The sequence below is a fragment of the Maylandia zebra genome, linkage group LG4 (assembly GCF_041146795.1).
Source record: "Maylandia zebra isolate NMK-2024a linkage group LG4, Mzebra_GT3a, whole genome shotgun sequence".
NCBI lineage: Eukaryota > Metazoa > Chordata > Actinopteri > Cichliformes > Cichlidae > Maylandia > Maylandia zebra.
The window spans coordinates 35,421,556-35,440,137 of record NC_135170.1 but is presented as its reverse complement, the minus strand read 5'-3'; the positions used below and the strand labels follow the sequence as shown (position 1 = coordinate 35,440,137).

At 44.8% G+C, this 18,582-nt stretch overlaps 4 protein-coding genes across 9 annotated transcripts in view; 2 read left to right on the top strand and 2 right to left on the bottom strand.

Moving 5' to 3' along the window:
- LOC101485919 (serine protease 27) overlaps positions 1-18,582 on the bottom strand; it is a 63,253-nt gene that overhangs the window by 33,822 nt on the left and 10,849 nt on the right. The window lies entirely within an intron of this gene.
- On the bottom strand, positions 160-8,821 carry mfsd11 (major facilitator superfamily domain containing 11). Of its 2 annotated transcripts, XM_076883476.1 has the most exons (14): positions 8,544-8,821; positions 7,884-7,991; positions 7,747-7,802; positions 6,929-7,036; positions 6,766-6,845; positions 6,581-6,677; positions 6,011-6,069; positions 5,743-5,902; positions 3,997-4,040; positions 3,845-3,910; positions 3,554-3,679; positions 3,296-3,470; positions 2,821-2,956; positions 160-2,734 (listed from the first exon to the last, which is right to left on the bottom strand). In XM_076883476.1, exons 2-14 carry the CDS (start codon positions 7,977-7,979, stop codon positions 2,573-2,575), a joined length of 1,365 nt encoding a protein of 454 aa, XP_076739591.1. In that variant the 5' UTR covers positions 7,980-7,991; positions 8,544-8,821; the 3' UTR covers positions 160-2,572. The 2 variants fall into 2 exon arrangements, with proteins under 2 accessions (XP_076739591.1, XP_004556491.1); XM_004556434.4 differs by lacking the exon at positions 8,544-8,821 and having other exon boundaries at positions 7,884-8,044.
- Positions 10,498-14,909, top strand: srsf2b (serine and arginine rich splicing factor 2b). 5 transcript variants are annotated; one of them, XR_013098432.1, is made up of 5 exons: positions 10,498-11,118; positions 11,447-11,740; positions 11,904-11,967; positions 13,083-13,149; positions 14,713-14,909. XR_013098432.1 is itself a non-coding variant. In XM_012920557.4 (3 exons), the coding sequence occupies exons 1-2, from the start codon at positions 10,760-10,762 to the stop codon at positions 11,736-11,738; spliced, it is 639 nt and encodes a 212-aa protein (XP_012776011.3). In that variant the 5' UTR covers positions 10,501-10,759; the 3' UTR covers positions 11,739-11,740; positions 13,083-14,909. The 5 variants fall into 5 exon arrangements, 2 of the variants coding, with proteins under 2 accessions (XP_012776011.3, XP_076739592.1); XR_013098430.1 differs by having other exon boundaries at positions 13,083-14,909; XR_013098431.1 differs by lacking the exon at positions 11,904-11,967 and having other exon boundaries at positions 10,500-11,118.
- Positions 16,629-18,357, top strand: eif1 (eukaryotic translation initiation factor 1). Its single transcript, XM_012920558.4, has 4 exons — positions 16,629-16,818; positions 17,443-17,606; positions 17,703-17,804; positions 17,885-18,357. The coding sequence occupies exons 1-4, from the start codon at positions 16,788-16,790 to the stop codon at positions 17,927-17,929; spliced, it is 342 nt and encodes a 113-aa protein (XP_012776012.1). The 5' UTR covers positions 16,629-16,787; the 3' UTR covers positions 17,930-18,357.

Sequence of the window (18,582 nt, the reverse complement as noted above, 5' to 3'; positions counted from 1 at the left end):
GGACATTAGAGGAACTTCTCTTTGGTTTAGCGTCACACACACAAATAACTCAAAAGTCAGTGAAGATCCAGGTTTGTTTGAAGTGACCGACGGCTCTGTTCAGATCATCTCGTGTTTCCGTCTTTAAAGCTGTGGAGCTCTCCATGTAAACACAATGAATGCAGAAAACAGTATTTTATTGACAAGAAAAACATGCAGGCAGAAGGTTGGGTGTCATTTTTAATTACATTCAAGTATAAAATCATCATCTTGGTACATTTCCCTTATTTATCCTTTGATTGCGTTCACTGCAGTAGCAACATGAACCAAAGTTGAGCAAACCCGACTCCCAGCAATAAATTAACTACAATAGTGTACGGCCATTCGTTGTTTGACACTTGGAACAGGAAAAAAAAGAAACTACAGCATGTCTGAAGTTGCTCCTCGTCACCATGGCAACATTACAAAAAGCATTAAGGCTCAAATGTCACGCTGTGTCTGTTTGGCGTCACATCAGTTTAAACCAGAGTGAAACTGTGAATCTGCACTGAGCAGCAGCCCAGACAGGCTTGACCTCAATAAAGATACCTTCTGTGATTACCCTGTGCACGCTGCAGACACTAGGTGGCAGTGTTTTCACGTGTTGAGCTACAGTCCACCATCATAAGTGAGAATATATCATGATGATTTAACTGGTTAAAGGCTATACCAACTCACTGCACCATCTAACAGAACATCACAACTGCTTCGACTCATTTTGTGGCACTTTAACTATTTTTAAACAAGAATTTATCATTTGACTAAACCTGAACCAAAGGAACGATTAAGTTCAGTTCAAGACGGGCAGAGGGGAGTCAGATGACGAGTAGAAAGATGAACGAGGGCACAGTTTGTTATATTTGTGTTCTTTTAGTTTAATCATATTTTTAATCTCGATCATTAATATTAAATGGGGAAATTTTGAAGTTCATTTGGTTGAGTTAAAATGTGGTTTAAGGAAGTGAGCTGCACATGTAGGCATGACCACTCTACGTACAGTCAGTGTAAAAAGTCTGCATTTCCTTAGACCACATTAATAAGTGCATGTCCTCTTATTATTGGCCATTTCATTTTTTTTTTTATTTCTAGAGTAAAAGCTGTTAAAAACAATCAGTTTTGGTGATTTTCTTTTAGTGGAAGGACAGATTTTTCACCCCTATATGCAGGAAAACCCTGGATATCTCCCCATGATTGTTTCTCATGTTTTTGGTGGCACCTCCATCGTCACGTTTACCAAAAGTTATTCAAACTAAGTCAAATAGCACCCCCTAGTGGGCAAAAACTGCACAGGGTGCCTTTACGAGGAAGGGAAAAACAGTTCAGTGGATGTTGCATTATGGGATTTGTAGGAACAAGCATTTTTCCCTCTCTTTTTACTGTAGACACCTACCCGTGTGAGCCACCAAATGTTAGAGATACCAAATCACTGAGACGCCCCTTCAGGTCAAAGTCTGTGTAGCTTCAACTCTGTCCGCCACTATCAGCGCAGAAAAAAAACAAAAAACCCCAAAAACCCTGACTTTATTTTCTTTTTGTTAAACACGAAGAGGTGAGAAAAGCAGCAAAGATGAGGAAGAAAAAAAACAAAAACTTTTTCCTGTCCTTAGAGGCACGAACAGAACATCGTCTGCTCTGCAGTCTGAGCCGAGCGCGTCAGCCACGCCTGATTCGGAGTTGCTTCCTGGACCGCAGAGATGCACTTTGACGACACGGATCTCATTACAGCGAAACCAGTCGTGTAAAAGAACAGAAGACGAGGGGTGAACGTGGATCTGACACCAGAAGAAGTGACTTCTTTTTGTTTCTCTTTAAATAAAAACGGCTTAATTTTAAAGCCGAACAGCCGAGAACAGTAAAACTGCCTCATGTGGCGTGAATCGCAGTCTGTGACCGCTTCACTCCAACATTAGAAGGAAGAAAATATTTATGAGACACCCATGAGTGACAACCCTTCAGTATTTGGCTGTAACCAGAGCTGGATTTGTGCAGATAGAGTATAGACGTTTAACTTAAACCTTTTTCTTCTTGTCAACAAATCCAGAAAAAACCCTACAAATATGTTTAACCTTTTAAAACTGCTCAGTGATTGGCTCAGTGATCTGGACGCCATTTTCCCCCTCAGGTGGGTGTGGTTTCCGTGGAGCTCTCCTGTATGTTTCTAACAGATGACCGAGGGCTTTTCACAGAATTTGTTGTCAAGATGGAAGTTGGTCCACTGAAGGAGGACTAACAGCGTGACGCCAACACGAGCAGTGGGATTATTACTCTCTTTGCCTTGAATAGAGTTTATTTACAGACCGAGTGCACAAGAAGGAGGAGTCTGGTTATGAAACTAAACGAGGTATATGAGGCGTGCACACCACCGTCACACATGCCGTTTGATTTAATTGGGTAAATGCTGAGATCAGGAGGAGCGTTTGGTCCCGGGTTCAGAATCTAAATGTACCACAGCTAGGATCAGTCTGTGGGCCGGTCGTCCCTGGGCGAGGTTTTTTTCCTTTCCAGCAGTGGAGAGCGAAAAAACTCCAGCTGTGCCCTCGTCATCCGGCCCGGCTCAGATACTGTCGTAGTCCGACTGCCGCCTGCTGGAGCTGGCCATGTGCTCCACCTTAAAGAAGGTTATCGTGCCCAGAAACCCCACCACGACCAGGATGAGCAGCTGCCAGTGCAACAGCAGGTAGTTACTGTAGTAGAAGGCCAGAGCGGCCATGATGGACTGCACAGGAAATGACAAACACAGGTTAATTCAAAATAAAACTCAGCTGTAAAACAATACACTCTCCTGTTCAGCGTTTGTGTCACCTGGATGAACTTGAAGACGGCAAAGGCGGGGGCGCTGTTGTCGTGGAACATGAAGCCGATGATGCTGAGGAGCTGCGTGTTGAAGCAGCTGTCACCCAGACCGAGCAGGAAGCTGCAGAACAAGGCCACGCCCACGCTGAGGCACACAAATGGTAATGTTAACCCGACAGCATCGTTTAAATAAGTTTAGAAAACCAAAGTCTGAACACAGTCAGAGGGCTCGTAACGGAGGCTCCGGGGAAAGAGAACAAGGCTTTTATTGTGAAAAGGTAACAACCATTCATTTGCATTATTTCAGTCATTTCGATTTTATTTTAAATGCACACACATTTATCAATAATCATATATTAAAACCTTTTTATATTTTTTCATCAACATCTCTCCTTTTTTATTAGTTTGATAACAAATTATTTTTTTAAAAGTCAATTTTGTCGTTATGACTCACACCTCAGCGCCTCACGTGATTTTTCTTTACCTGGGGGTGATGAAGGCCTCCAGATCTGTTCCTTCTTCCGGGGCCAGCGGAGCGTCGCTGGCGATGTTGAGGAAAATCAGGTAGAAGGCGATGATGTGGGTGACGAACCCGAGCAGAACGATGGGGTTCCTCCCAAAGCCGATGCGTTTGTTCAGTATCCCGAACACGCTACCACCTGACGGAGAGACCCGACACTCAGCTCGTCTCCTTGTTCTCGCCCTGCGGCGTTTTCCCTTCAGACGAATGAAGATGACTCACCTAATATCTCGCCCACGCCGATGCAGATCCCAGAGATCCCGATCAAACTCTTCGCATCCTGGCCGAACCTCATCATGGCGCCAATGCACGTGCCGTACACGCCGCTGTAGAAGGTCAGCTCCAAACCTGACGGAGCCGCAGGCATCGGGTCAGTTCGAGGGGCTTCAGTATCAGTCGTGTTTAAATGTGCACTGAGCAGCTTTTTTGCATTCAGTTATTTTCATAACACATATCTGATTGTGACTTAAAGGAGGAGACCGTCCTCTCCTCGCCCAGCTCGTCTCCACCCACCTGTGTATCCGATGGAGACGCCCAGCAGCAGCATTTCTCTGGTGATGAACAGCTTACACGATTTGACTGCAGACAGGACGGCAGAGGTTAACACGCCGCTCGGGACGTTTCAGCTACAGCGAGAAAGCGAGGGTATTTTTTCAGAAACTCACCAAACGCGTCGAGCGCCTGAGAGCAGAGGTGAGAGCATCCCGAGCTGCAGAGAGGAGAGAGAGGGGGAGGTCCATCATGCTCATTTAAACAGTCACCGTGAAAGTTTCGGCCCCTCGACCTTCTAAGGTTCATATTTATATTTGGGCCCTCCTTCCTGAGCCGCCTTGGTATCCCGGAGACGGTGTCCCAAGAAATGCACAAAAGACCACAAAGGATGGTGTTTACAGTTAAAGGTCGCCCGTCTCATTTCCACAGTCCCTCTGAAATAATTATCCTTCCTCCCGTGGACCAGAGAACCACGGCACCCATCCAGCTTTTAAGGGGAAAGAAAGAAAAAGAATTTTCCTGAACATTAACAATCTACTTCCCATAATACACGGAGCTCTTATTTAAAACGCATCTCAATTTTAATTTTGAATGTACTTGTAACTCACGCAGCACACTGATCACCTGAATTATTAATGACTGAGAAAAAGTTTCCATACCCTCATTTTTCTCATTTTCTTTAAATTACGAATCATTTCACTGTTTGAGATCAGAGCTTCGTGTCTAAGTGAAGTGAAGCCATCCCAGGCCGTGTTTGAACGTGCAGCCAATCTGTGTGATTGGACAGTGATGAGCCAATGAGCTTGCAGTTTCACAGTCGGACCCGCCCACTCCACATCACAGCCTGTTTGTGTTTTAAACCACAACGACAGCAGTGAAAACGCTCAAAGCTTCCATATATTTGTCAGTGAGTGTAACATCGGGAGATGTGTTTCTGTAGCAGCCGTAAACACGTGAACGCTCGCCGGGTGGAGCAGGTGAGGCTGATGCAGAGGTGGGGTCTGAATCCACACCGGGGTCATTTCCCGCTAGCATCTACTCGACTCAGCTCTATTGCATTTCACTCATTTTCCATTCCAACTGGGTCATTAAGGCAAAGCGGGCAGAAAGTCCTGTGCCCTCATTTCAATGAGACACGAGCAACAATGGAGGACATCGAGCTAAGGGTCCACCTGCTGCTCGCTCTGCAGCTTTTTCCCAGGATGAAACACGAGAGCCCACGAAGGCGGCGGGCAGCGCGTGCACACACTTCCTTCACTGCTGGATTTTTTTTTCTTTTTTAAAAATGGAGCTTTGATGGCCCCACTGATGACTCCTCTAGTCACGTCCCTCCCTGACCAATCAGTGGCTGAGCAGGCATTATAAAAAAAAAAAAAATCCTGGTACCAGGAAGTCGAAGTAGGTCATAGTGAAAAAGAAAAAAAAGAAACGAAAAAGAAACGGTGTTACTGCGCGTCTTTCCCTGCCGCCTGTCCACCGTTCTGTCACAATAAAGTCTTAAAAAGCAGAATTATTTAAAATAAAACTGAATTTTGTTGAAATGCATAATTTCCAGGTCTTTAATAACAAAAAGCAACACGCAGAGACATCTCCATCTTTTCCTGAACTCAGTCACCCAAATGACATCCGTTCCATTCTTGAGCGATGGCCCTACGCCTGCAGACCACAGTCTGCATGTTGTAGCTGTTTTCTGTCAGCAGGGGGCAGTGAAGAGGCGCTCTAACAGAGCTGAAGGTTGAAACAACGAGAGTCCCGCTGCAGCGGCGTGTGCAGTCTCTCGTGATCTTTGAGCGTTTTTGGGGTTTTTTTTGCTCTGTTGTTGCTCCTCGTCCTGTTCCATCCAATCAGCGCCTGACCCACGAGGCTGCACACGCCTCTGCGTACACAGACACAAACCATAATGTCACCTGAGTGCTCACCTGGTTGCGGTGTTGTCGCAGGGTTCCTCCTGCAGCAGCGGCTCAGTCGCCTCAGCAGAGGAAGAGCATTCAGAATCAGGCTTCCTGAGGAGGAAGAAGAGGAAGCAGCCGACCAGGCTTATCACCGTCAGAGAGATGAACACCGTCTGCCGGTCCTTGTCTGAGAGGAACAGCATGAGTCAGACGCTTTTCATGAGACGACCACACAGGAAGTTAATGCTATAAAAGTGTGAGGCAGAGAGCTCAAAGAAAACGGCTGGATTCAGACCTGTGATGTGGACGTGTCCGTGCCAGGCGCAGTAGATGTAGAGGTTTCCAAAGAACAAGCTGCAGAGAGAGGGAGGGAGGATGTTTAAAAAGGCGTGCACAGAAATCATCATGTGACTGAACTTCCCACAGAGCGTCATGAGTTTCAGAATCCACCGTTCCTGTTCACGTGAGCCACTCACGGTGAGAGCTGTTCACGAGCACCACAGTATCATATTTACCAGCATGCTGCACTGAACATGCTCTGCCATAAAGCTCGCCATCGTTACCGTGGTTCCCGTACAGCTGGGTGACCTCTGACCTGTTCATAGTGACAGTAAGGCTTATATCCAATCAGATTTCTTATTACAGGCACAACAGTCGCCCCCGGCTGGACATCAGGCAGACCCCAAACCTACATCCATCTTTTATATACAGTCTATGGTCTGCCTGCTGACGTGGTAATTAGCAGAATCTGAAACGTTCTGAGGTTTATGGGAAAGTACGGCAGTGGTTTGGCTGTTAGACCGAACTGGGGACAACATGGAGTCATCGACGCTTATATCCTGACTATGTACTCCTGAAGGTTTACCTGAACTGCAGCAGCGCCCAGAATATACCACTGTTTCTTCCAATGGTGCTGTCCGTGGAGTTGATGGTGAGGACGTTCCCCTGAGCTGTCCACAGCACTAGAGTGCAGAAATCAAAATGTCAGATATGTGCACAGACCAAGCTTCTTTTCCAAATATCAGGGCTAGAGGGATGCTGCTGCTTTACCTGCTGCTGCTATTCCAACCAGCACGGACGCCGTGTAGAAGCTCCAGGTGTACGGGTAGATGAACATGGCGATGTACAGGCTGTGGAAGACGACAGTGCATGAATTAGGAGGTTTGCTTTCTATTGAAGGGGTGGAAAAGAGTGGATGCGAGTGTGCAGGTACCTGTACAAAAGCCCGCTGAAGAACATGGAGAGCTGGGGCCCGATGACCGCCACCACCGACGGGGCGATGAGGTTGGATGCAGAGAAAACGCCATAGATGATGGCCATGCTGCGAGAGGTAGAGCACAGTCAGGCACCTCGCTTTAATTGATGGATTTTTAAAATTTGAAGCCACGCGAAGTGCACAAAACCAAACTTTAAACCACCAGCACAGAAGAAAAACGAGCGGTTTAGGTTCCTGCTGACGGCCTTGCAGTGCTTTCCACCAATCAGCTGTTTTCAAGGCTGTGCCTCTGTTAACGTTACGTACTAACGAAGCCCTCTACTTCATCTAAATGCTCTTGAACTCTTTGGTCACAGAACACTGACAAACTCCGGATGATCTGCTTGATCCACTCATACGGCATCATGGGAAATGTGGTTGTAATCACATGGTTGGTAGTTAACAACTTCCTTCATTAGCTTGTTTTTTTTGGTGAAAGTTGTTTTTTGAGCCTTCTGCAGACATCTGAACGCTTTTCTGTTTTTTTCTGCTGCTGGCACCGAATTGAAATGAGTATAGATTTAAAACAACAACAACAAAAACAGTGAAACGTCTCCGTTTTAAACTTTAATGTGACGTCTTTTCACTGTTTAAAATCAGCTGGAAGCTTTAAATAATTGACGGTGATTATGGTCTCCTCACTTCTTGGTTTCTGGAAGGTTCCTGAAAACTCTGACGGTTCAATAAGATTAACCTTAGATTGAATTAACCCCTCAGCGCTTTCTGGCCGCGACTGATTCGATTTGAGAAAGTGCCACCAGCCGACACTTGTTTACCTCGTGTATCCGCTCCCGTGGAACTCGGTGCTGTTGAAGCTCTTGATCACTGTTTGCTGTTAAGATAAAGAAAAAATGACTTATAATATGTAAAGTTTACTTAATTTTGACAGAAGTGCGGTCAGTGACAAACTTACCTCTATATTGCCACATGTCTGAAAGGCTGTGAACATGAACATAAAGCCGAAACCGAGGATGATGATGTTTAAAAGCTTCTTCCCTTCTGGACTCATTCTGGAGGTTATCTGAACTCCCAGAGGAAGTAAAAACCAAAAATAATAATAATAATAATAATAATAATAATAATAATAATAATAATCTACTGTTGGTGTGAAGAGCTCATCTGAGAATAGAAACAAAAGAAGTACATGTCAGAATATATCTCTATGAAGCTTTAATCAGTCAACAGCAATAAAACTAAGCGACATTTAAATCCCGCCTGTTTTACCGCAAACACCCATTTTCTGCGTTTGTTTGATAAAGAATTAAGATAAAAAGCAACACTGCCTTCAAAGCAGTGTAGTGTGACTGATGTGATGTACGCCGAATTATAAAGAAGACCGTCTGGGGTGAATGAACACAGCTGTGTGCTCTCACTTGTGTGCTATCTGATTTTTATAGGAAAGAGCGTTTAATTTAGACATTTCTAAACGAGATTCGGTCTGCTGCTCGTTGCTAGAAATGCATAATGCGGAAATGCTCCAGACTATTTCCAATGACAAGAGACTATTTTTAGTTTTTTAAGTGTCACGCTTACAGAGCAGTTGTGCCCGGAAAATTAGCCGTGATCAGCTCACCAAATCTGCCGACGCTGCTGAGCTAACCTGCCCGCTTTTCTCCTCACTCAGTCGGTCAGCTCTTCGTGGGAACCCCCGCAGCCATTTATTATCACCGTTCGGATCCTAAACCAACTTTAACACCATGTTTCCGCCGTGGAAAGCTGGTTCCCGGAGCCCTTTCACAGCACCGATAAACAGGACTGACCTGAAACTAAAACGAGAGTCATGTGAGTGAAATCAGCTGACAGGCTAACAGGCGCTGCTACAAGGAAACGGCTAAAAACGTGCACATGCGCAGAAAGAAACTCACGCAACCCGCTCTTGTGGAACCCGCGAGCTAGGCGTTTCTCTTGGTTTCCGTTTCCGTTTTATTTCTTTTTAATATTACATCTATTATATTTAAACCGTCTGGGTTTCCTGTTCTGTAGGGGAGCTCTCGAGTTCGTCCAGAAGAATGATTAGGCGTCTGAGGAGCTGTAGAATAAAATGTTCGTAAAATACTTATATTTATACTTATATTATTTTTCTCACACACACACACACACACGCACGCACACGCACGCACGCACACACGCACGAAAAAACTGTATGTTTGCAACGTGGACATCACATTGTCCAGTTTACGACATCCGCCATCTTGATTTGGGGCATGAAGCCAGCAGTAGGTTGTGGCGGTTGAAGGTGTGGCATCATCAGCACCTACTGCTTTTTCTACACACAGGTAAGCTTCTGCTGTGGGATAACCGCGCTTCTGAGTTTTTGTTGTTGTTGTTTTAATTTTTTAATATAGATCTTTATTCGAAGAAAGAACAAAGTGCAAACTCATTAACTTAAAATAAATACAATACAGTCATACTTATCAGAGCTTAAACACAAAAGAGACAAGTGCGTGAGTGGGAGCAGAAAACAAGAGGAAAATAGCAAAAACTGAAGAAGCTTTTGTATCAAGCATGAATGAATGAACTAATGTTTAGTTTAGTGAAGTTCTAACTGTGTCTTTAATTAGAAGTCTGATAGTGTTAAAACATAATTTCATTAGGGCTTATTAAATTAAAGTTGTGGACGTCCATCATAAAGGTGAGGAAATAAGGAAATAAGGTTTTCTGTTTAGAAATTTACATTTATGAATGTGAAAATAAAAAAAAGTTATATCCATCAAAGCTAAGCTTTTTTTTTTTTTTTTTAATGAAACAGTTTTAATGACATTGTTATCAGAGTCAGACACTTTCAAAATGCACCTAGCCCAACTTCTCAATAGTTACACTGGCTTTTGTATTTATTAATTTCAGGGTTGTTGATTTTTTAAATTTTTACTCAAATACACAATTTATTATATTAGCTCAAACTATTACAAAAGTAATAAATATACATATAAATGTTGTAACTAATATATATCAAAGAGGACTGTCTCTGGGTTACGTCTGGTGTCAGCGCAGGACTTTGTAGTCTCACTGTTTTGTTTCTTCTTTACAGGCTTCAGTAACAGGGCTGCATGTATGTTGTGGGATACTTACAGCCTGTGATTACTGTTATATAAAAGATGTTGATAAACAGTTATAAGAGAGATATCAACACAATTAAAGGTGAACTTTAACTTATTTTGTTATTTTTTTATGCACTTTGCTTTTCTGGAAGTTGGGATAAGAGAGATAAGAGAAAATGCCATTCTGGAAGTTCTCAGGAATTATTTTGTGTTTTAGACAACAGTTTGAAATCAAATTTTCAACAACATAATTCACTACATAAATAATAATGGATTGGATTTATATAGCGCTTTTCAAGGCACCCAAAGCGCTTTATAATAACACTATTCATTCACTCTCGCATTCACACACTGGTGGGGGCAGCTACAGTTGTAGCTTTCCACTAAAAGGGTTGTTAAGTTATCAGAGAGAACATAACATCGTAGAATGACCCAATAAAAACATCTTGTTTTGTTTCCTCGTGTTTAGTGTAAAGACTGCAATCACCGCACCGTGGCGCTCGGGAGCGGATTACACTCCGTTTGTTTTCCGCGTGGAAGAAGAAGCTCTAGTCGCTGCTGGCTCGGCGCGGTTCGGAGAAATTTGTGGCGTGCTCTGTGTTTTTGGCGGCAGTAAACTGAGCCAGATCCGCGAGATTCTGCTTAAATCGCTCCGTTCTGTCTCTGCGTAGCGTTTTGAGCCGCGCAGGCGCAATCTGTGTTACTTTCCGGACTGTTCTGGGAGCTTCCCGGGCCTCTCGCGCCAGGCAGCATGAGTTACGGCAGGCCTCCGCCGGACGTCGACGGCATGACTTCCCTCAAAGTGGACAATCTAACGTACCGGACCTCTCCCGAAGCCCTCCGCCGGGTGTTTGAGAAGTACGGCCGGGTAGGGGACGTCTACATCCCGCGAGACCGCTACACCAAGGAAAGCCGGGGCTTCGCGTTTGTTCGGTTCCACGACAAACGGGACGCCGAAGACGCGATGGACGCCATGGACGGCGCGCTGCTGGACGGGCGGGAGCTGCGGGTCCAGATGGCCCGGTACGGCAGACCCCCCGACTCCCATTACGGCGGAGGACGGCGAGGAGGAGGACCGAGCCGGAGGTACAGCGGACGGCGGAGCAGAAGGTAAGGAGAGGCCGGATCTCTGGTGTGCAGAGCGAGCGTGACTGAATGTGGATCATTTACTTTCCCCACAACACTGTAATTAAGACTCCCACCATTTATCAATGATTGCATTTAATTATCCAGAAATTTGAGTTATTTGATTAAAATAAAGACCGGAAGTTTTCTTCAGACCAGCTGATTGGAGGCTCAGAGCTAACCAGGAGAACCAGATGGCTCCTGACTGCCAGCTCTGCTCACTGTAGCTCCAGCCCTGCAGCTCATGTTCTCCTCAGTTCAGATCCAGCTGTTTTTTTCTTTGACTGTAACTCAACCCACTGAATGTATCCAGCTGTTCCCCCAGCCCGAGACGCAGGAGACGGAGCAGATCCCGCAGCAGGAGCCGCACGCCTTCTCGAAGCCGGTCCCGCTACAGCAGATCCAGGTCCCGGTCCTACTCCAGGTCCAAGTCCCGCTCTCCCAGGACCAAGAAGACCAAGGCGCGCTCTCCTTCCAGGTCTAGGTCCCGGTCCAGATCCAGGTCCAGGTCCAGAAGCCGCACCCCTTCCTCCAAGAGAGGGTCCAGGTCGAGATCTAAAAGCCAGCCAAAGTCAGCAGCAGAAAATGGAAATGAAACCTCGTAGAGGTGAGTTTAAACGTTAGCGGCCATTTTATTAGATACACACATTTTTCCCTCAGATGATCAGCAGGGGATTTTTTTTTCCCAGTCTAACAAAAGTTTCTAAACTTTTCAGTAATAGAAGTTGTGTATTTAAAAAAACAAAATGTGGAATTCTCTCCTCCCCAAGCTGCGGTATCCTGTTTGCTAAGGTGGTGTTTGAGCTGAGCTGAGGCAGATTGAGCAGGTACAAGGTGTGTGGCGAGCTGCAGCAACAGGGTGGAGGCAGTCAGTGTTGGTTTGGTGGTGTTGAGGTATGTGTGTCTGCTGTTCTGACTGCGCACAAAGGAGCAGCGGTTTGTGGTGCTCGAAGGGTTGCATCACTTCCTCTTAGCTCCACCTCATTTGAATTTGTGCACATTAGATAGAGAAGGGTGACTTTACATGAGCTGGCCTCTCCAGGTGTATCTGGTGACTCTTGCTCTTATTTTGAAAGTTCGTGTGCTCATCCACACAGTCAGGGGCTCGCTGGAGAGTCAGATGTTTGTACTTGACGGTGCGCACGCCCACGCCTTCTGCAGTAGTATTCATGTTTTACTCCTGCGCAGATACTTCAAACACTTAGCTGTGCAGGCGACGCATGCTTGTGCTTGCAAAAGGAACTGCGCCACACTTGTGACCTGAACTTCATGCCATGCATATTAAAGCAATAATCGGCTCCCGTGGACGCTCGTTAACCGGTCCATCCTCTCCTGTTGCTGGCAGTCCTCATCATCCTCTGCAGACTCAGAGAACTCGATGATTTTCCAGCTGCTGCAGGTTTTGTTTGAGCAGAAGAAGAATTAGGTAACAGCAGCTGTGGTCTGAAGCGGTGCCATTGAAGTTTGCAGAGCTCGAGATAGCGGCCTGAGCAGGACGTCCTGCAGGGAAGTAAAATGAGATGTGAAGCACCAGAGCCAGCTGGTTCCAGCTGCCTGCAAGAAGGAGTAAAACCAGCTGCTGTGGTCCAAAGCAGTCCAGAATATTCAGAGCTCATGCAGCTGAGCAACAACGACCGCGAGCTGGTCCACAAGCAGGTGCCGAACTTTCAAAATAAGAGCAAGGGCTTCCTCCACATGTGTGCTGTGTTTTTCTCAGATGGGCATAAAGTAGCTAACCCTAAAATAAGTTGCCAAATATTTCTGCGTGATCACAGCCAGAGAGTAAAATGAGAGTTCGATGAACAGAAGGCGATCACGATCTCTGCTCCAGTGATCTGGATTTTACGTGTAAATTTGCACGTTTCTGATCAGCCTCGTATAAAATGCTTCTTTCTGTGTCAGCTGGTACTTTCTTTAACTTTTATTCCTGACGTTTCTTTGATTCACAGTTTCGGTTAAAGACGTGTGACCTCCCGGACCGGCTCCCACGCAAGCACCAGAGTCCAGCTGTGAAAGGTTATTTTGTCTTCCGTGCTTTGGTTCATTTCCTTTTTTTCGCTGATTTATTGTGATTTTGTTTCCTTTTCATGTCCCGATTACGGTTTAAATGGTGTGTTCAGACCTGGATTTAAAAATGAAAGCTCATAAGATAGAATGTTCCACTCCTCTCATATTATCATCTCCTCTCTGGCCTGTATCACAAAGGTGTCATAACTGCAACACAGTCACATGTGTGAACTGATGAATTGTGTACTATTATTGCTGACAAAACTCAGGCCTGATGGGTGAATCGCCTCAGTTTCTAATATTAATAAACCTTCTATAATAATACATCTGATGTTTTTCGTTGAGTTTGGACACAAAGGTCTGTCCTTTGTGTCCAAACTGTCCTTTATGATAACAGAAAACCTAATTTAAGCTTGAAATTAGCTGTAATCTCCCTTTGTGATACAGGCCCACAAAATAATGCTTAAAGGATAATTTATGTGTAGATCTTCTTGGGGGTGGGGCTACGGGAAAGCGTTTATACCTGAGCAAACACTGAGCTCCCTGCAGGTCCAGATTCAAACCCAGAGCTGCAGTCAGAACCACCACAGTCCAGTGATCGCTCTTTAAATCAGCATCTGAATTCACTGTTAAAACACCAAAGACTCACAAAGCAGGTTAAAGTGTCTGTGAGTTAAAATTCCAGTTTTTGTGAACGGAGCCTGGTGTAGTGTGGAAAGACGGCGCCCATTTCCACGACGAGCGCAGCGTGTTTGGTTCGGCAGTTTCACTTCCTGATGCAATTCCAGAGATGGCTGTGTTCACAGCTGTATGTGGACTTAGTCTGCGTGGGGGTGTGGCCTGCTGTTACACGCAGCAGGTGACACCTCAGATGAGCTCACCTTAAAGAAATACAGTGATTTAAATCAGCAGAAGGAAAACGGTGAAGTCCTTTACTGCGTTTCCTGGAAGCTGCAGCAGCTCCTGAGCGACACACAAACTACTTTTTTTTTAAATTACTTAATGTTTTCTTTATTTTAACCTTCGTGTACATCGCTTTGTGACTGCCTGTCTGCGAAAAGCGCTTAATAGATAAACTTTACCTACTTATCAACAAAATCAACATTTATATTGATGAGACGGCTTTAATGAAAATACGAGTCACACACAAGTCATTTTAAGTGTTCCAAAGGAAAGAACGGATCGGGAGCTTCTTCAGAAGCTGCAGGGAAGCTCAGGCCGTCCAGCGCTGCTCCTTAAATCCCCAAATCTCTGAAAAAGTGACGGAAATCCGCCCGAACCAAGCCAGAATTATACTTTAAGCATCCATTTGTTTTCTGTCGCACCTCCATCTGCTTTTCTTGTCTGATAAAGTGACATGAAACACTTTTACCCTGTAGAACTGTAGCTTCTTATTTTCAGTGTGTTTATTTAGCTTTTTCATTGAATTTCCGCATTTAAAAAAACACAAACTAGACATTTGTGCAGCTCAGTGTTTGTCAGGTTATTCCAACCTTTTCAGGACAGACACACACTGACTCCTTTGTTCTTTTTTTAATGCTAACCCTGCTCGTGTGTTTCTTTGTGCACTAGGCGCAGTTGTGTAGCAGTTGAGTTTTGCTGGTTAGCTGTTAAGGTGGCGTGTTGCGCCGACGTGTCCGTGTTCTCCTGATTGGTCCTGTGACCGCGGCGCTAACGACTGCTTCAGTCTCGGCTTCTGTACAAAGACACGGTTTTTCTCTTGTACACAAATGTGACTTTCAATAAAGATTTGATGTTTTGTGTATAAAGTTGTCCTCTCATCATTCGGCTGTACGTGTGGTGTGGAGATTTCACACAGGAGTCATCCTCACTGTCGTTTTAGTTTCCAAAGGAATCCAAACAAGTCAAAGTTATGGATGTGAATTTCTGCACAGCAAAGACGAAGACTTGGATAAAAACTGCAAGACATTTTAAGTAACTATTGTAAGTGTGGTATTTTGTCCCAGCATCATCCCAACAGTTGGGAAATTCCAGAGTTGTAGCAGCTGGAACATGAAATACGGCCTGTGACTAAATCTCTTAAATAGATGGGTTACTAATAAAGGAATAGGTATGTCTAAAATGTTTTTCTTTTCAACATGAACAATGCACTAACACGGCTCTATTGTTGATGGATTCATTTACATCATCGTAAATTGTTCAAATGGGATCAGTCCGGGCGGGTGAATGACCACCTCCGGTGCGATTGTTCAGCAGGATGCTGGTAGAAACTGTTGGCTGTAGGAGAATATGCAGAAGAGGAAAAATGAAGGAGGGGCACAGTAGGCCAATCCTCACCTCCTCCAGTCCACCTGTTCACAGGTGACTGAGCCACAGGTTGGCTCTGATGTGTCAGCTGAGTGAGTGTTAGATCAAAGAACTATAGGATACTATACTACTGACTTTTGGATATCTTCTCCTTTTTGGCTTTATAAAAAATAAAATTTGAATTTCAGTGCAGTTTAAGTAAAACGAGAGAAAGTATGGAAGGAGGGTCAAACTATTACATTCACAAACTTGAATACCTGAGAATCCATACTCTGAGGAGGGAGACACAGTAGTCTGATTTATCCAGTCATACAGAAAAAGACAACAATGGATGGAGTGAAAGAAACAACATATACGAATGTTACAACCAACCAAACGAGACCGAGCTGATGTAGGTTTTGTTTAAGTTCACTTCCCACCCCTGTGTCGAGTAGATTTCCCAGCTCTTAGATCAGTTAAGTGCACTTTATTAATGGATTGCATTTATATAGCGCTTTTCAAGGCACCCAAAGCGCTTTACAATGCCACTATTCATTCACTCTCACATTCACACACTGGTGGAGGCAGCTACGGTGTTATCCTTATGTTATCCTTTATTTATTTATTTTATTTTTAAATGAACAAATTATAATCAGAATTTTAATGAATGAATAATAAAGACACTACAACTTGAAATAATCTAAGAAATGTAATTCTATTTATTAACTATGACAATAAGATACAAAACAAAGGAAAAACATTTCTGATTAAATGAAATTGAAGTCACAACAAATATGAGAGAAATATTAAAGTTTTTAGAACTCAAAACTGTAAAAAATCATTTTATTTATTAAGCTAAACTGAAAAAAAGAGACTGGCCTCTCTTGGATTAATATAAGCACCTTGGGTGTATTCGACACAGCTGCCTCATGTTTTAAAGTTAAGTGAGTTAATTTAACTCAATTGTTTAAGTTGCTGCCAAAACAAAACATCTGTGTACAACCAATGTCCACTTTCGAATTATATATTTGTGTGTGTGTGTGTATACGTTTTTAAATATAATTATATGTTTATTTGTAATTTTCCAGTTGCCAATTTGACTGAAATCTAACGACATGACGTCACCCTTCCGGTAAAGTTGAGAAAGAGTTCTGGGCGTGGCTGCCTGCGACGTGCCGTTCTTAGTCAAAGACGTGCTGACGCCAGTTTCGGGGCGGAGCTATAAAGGGTTGTTTTCCAGCACTGCCAACCTTACGCGATCTCCATTTTGTGAAAGCTGCCGAGGCCGAGCCGTGTGTCGTCCCCAAGAACCTCAGAAGACACGAACAAAAGAGTCTAAAGCAGCCGACGGACCGCTAGCTGACCAAGTTATTATCCGAAAGGAAAGCAAATCTTATCGTATGTCCGCTATCCAGAACCTCCAAACTTTTGGTGAGTGGTTTTTGATCGAAGAGAGCAGTCGCAGAGGGTGGGGGAAGGGCGAGAGCTCACGGTGCTAACGTCCAGCTTCAGCTTGGGGCCGAGGCTTATTTCCTGTGGCGTAGTTTCATTTACCTGCTTTTTACCTAACTAATTCGATCAAAATAAAGCGTGAAACTGGAGAAAATAAATGGGAAATGTCTGCCCGGATGTGTTAACTTTGTGGAAAAACGCTGTTTAGCGGCCTTGCTAACGTCAAAACGGCCGCCATTAGGCCCAAAAGCCGCTTCGAGCTACATATTTGTTTTCTTAGAAACCTTTGCCGCCTTTTTTTCTTCTTCTTTTGTTTATTTACTGGTGGCGTTAAAATATCGGATAAATGTCTCGGGTGTGATATACCGCGGGCTCGGTGGTGCCGCTGAAGTCACCCTGCCATGACTCTGCTGTTATTTGGCAATGGTTAAGAGCTTGCTAGCCCGACCTGCTGCATCTGTGCAGCTCTTCATTTGAAATATGAACCCCCAGTGGTAAACACGGGCAGGATTTGGCAGCAGGACAGCCAATCTGTATGTAAATCAGCCGGGTGAGCTGCCAGCCTTATGTGTTCATAATTCCATTGTGTTCTGCTCTTTCCAGACCCCTTTGCTGATGCAACTAAGGGTGATGACCGCCTCCCAGCCGGGACAGAGGACTACATCCACATAAGAATCCAACAGCGGAACGGGAGGAAGACCCTCACCACTGTCCAGGGCATCTCTGCCGACTATGACAAGAAGAAGCTAGTCAAGGCCTTCAAGAAGGTACAGCCACAGCGCTGCTTTGTTCTGAGTTTGGAGGTGGTTCTGGTTGTTGCTGCTGCAGCGTTTTTGCTGATTGACATGTTTTTGTCTCCACAGAAATTTGCCTGCAATGGGACAGTGATTGAGCACCCAGAGTATGGTGAAGTGATCCAGCTTCAGGGAGACCAGCGCAAGAATATCTGCCAGTTCCTCATTGAGGTAGGTCTTCGTCCAGATGTTGCCCCTGATGTTTGTTCTCAAAGTTGCTGAGTGTAATTGGATCCCTTTGTCTTCTGTAGATCGACTTGGCCAAGGAGGAGCAGCTCAAAGTCCACGGCTTCTAGGAGCTGCTCTCGACCCACCCCCCCTCTCCTCAAAGGCCATTAAACTCCCCACCCCCGCTACATCTCTACCCCCTCCTATGTGCTGCTGTTGCTCTTCCTCCCCCCTCCCCTCTTTGCAATCCCACCAGCTCCTGTTAGCTAACACGTGAATTACCTCTGAAACAAACATGGGACTCTGTAACACCACCGCCCCCCTACAACACCAGGGGGCAGGCTCACTCTCACAAAGACACACCACTGCAGCTCCACACAACATCAGGGATGAGTGGTGATGACCCTCCCACACACTTCCACCTCCTCGTCCCTTTTGTTTATTTCCTTTTAAATTTTTTCTTTTAGGTCTTGTGCCACAGTACGGCGGCACAGTCTCATGTAACGTTTTTGTTTTGTACTCTTAAGGTGTTTCAATAAAACGATGAGTCTCCATATTTTGGAGTCGAGTGGTGTCATGGGGAACGGGGTGGGGGCTGGGTGTGCAGGAGGGTCCCAGTGTTTGCAGGTCGGAGGAGGTGCTGAGGATGTCTGTTAAAAGCAGAAAGGGGTTTCTGTAGTTGGCCAGCTCCAGATCTTTACCTCCTCTCGTCCTGCCTCATAAGTTGCCATTGTTTACATCCATCTGAGTGGAGAGCATTTAAGTGACCATCTTCACCACC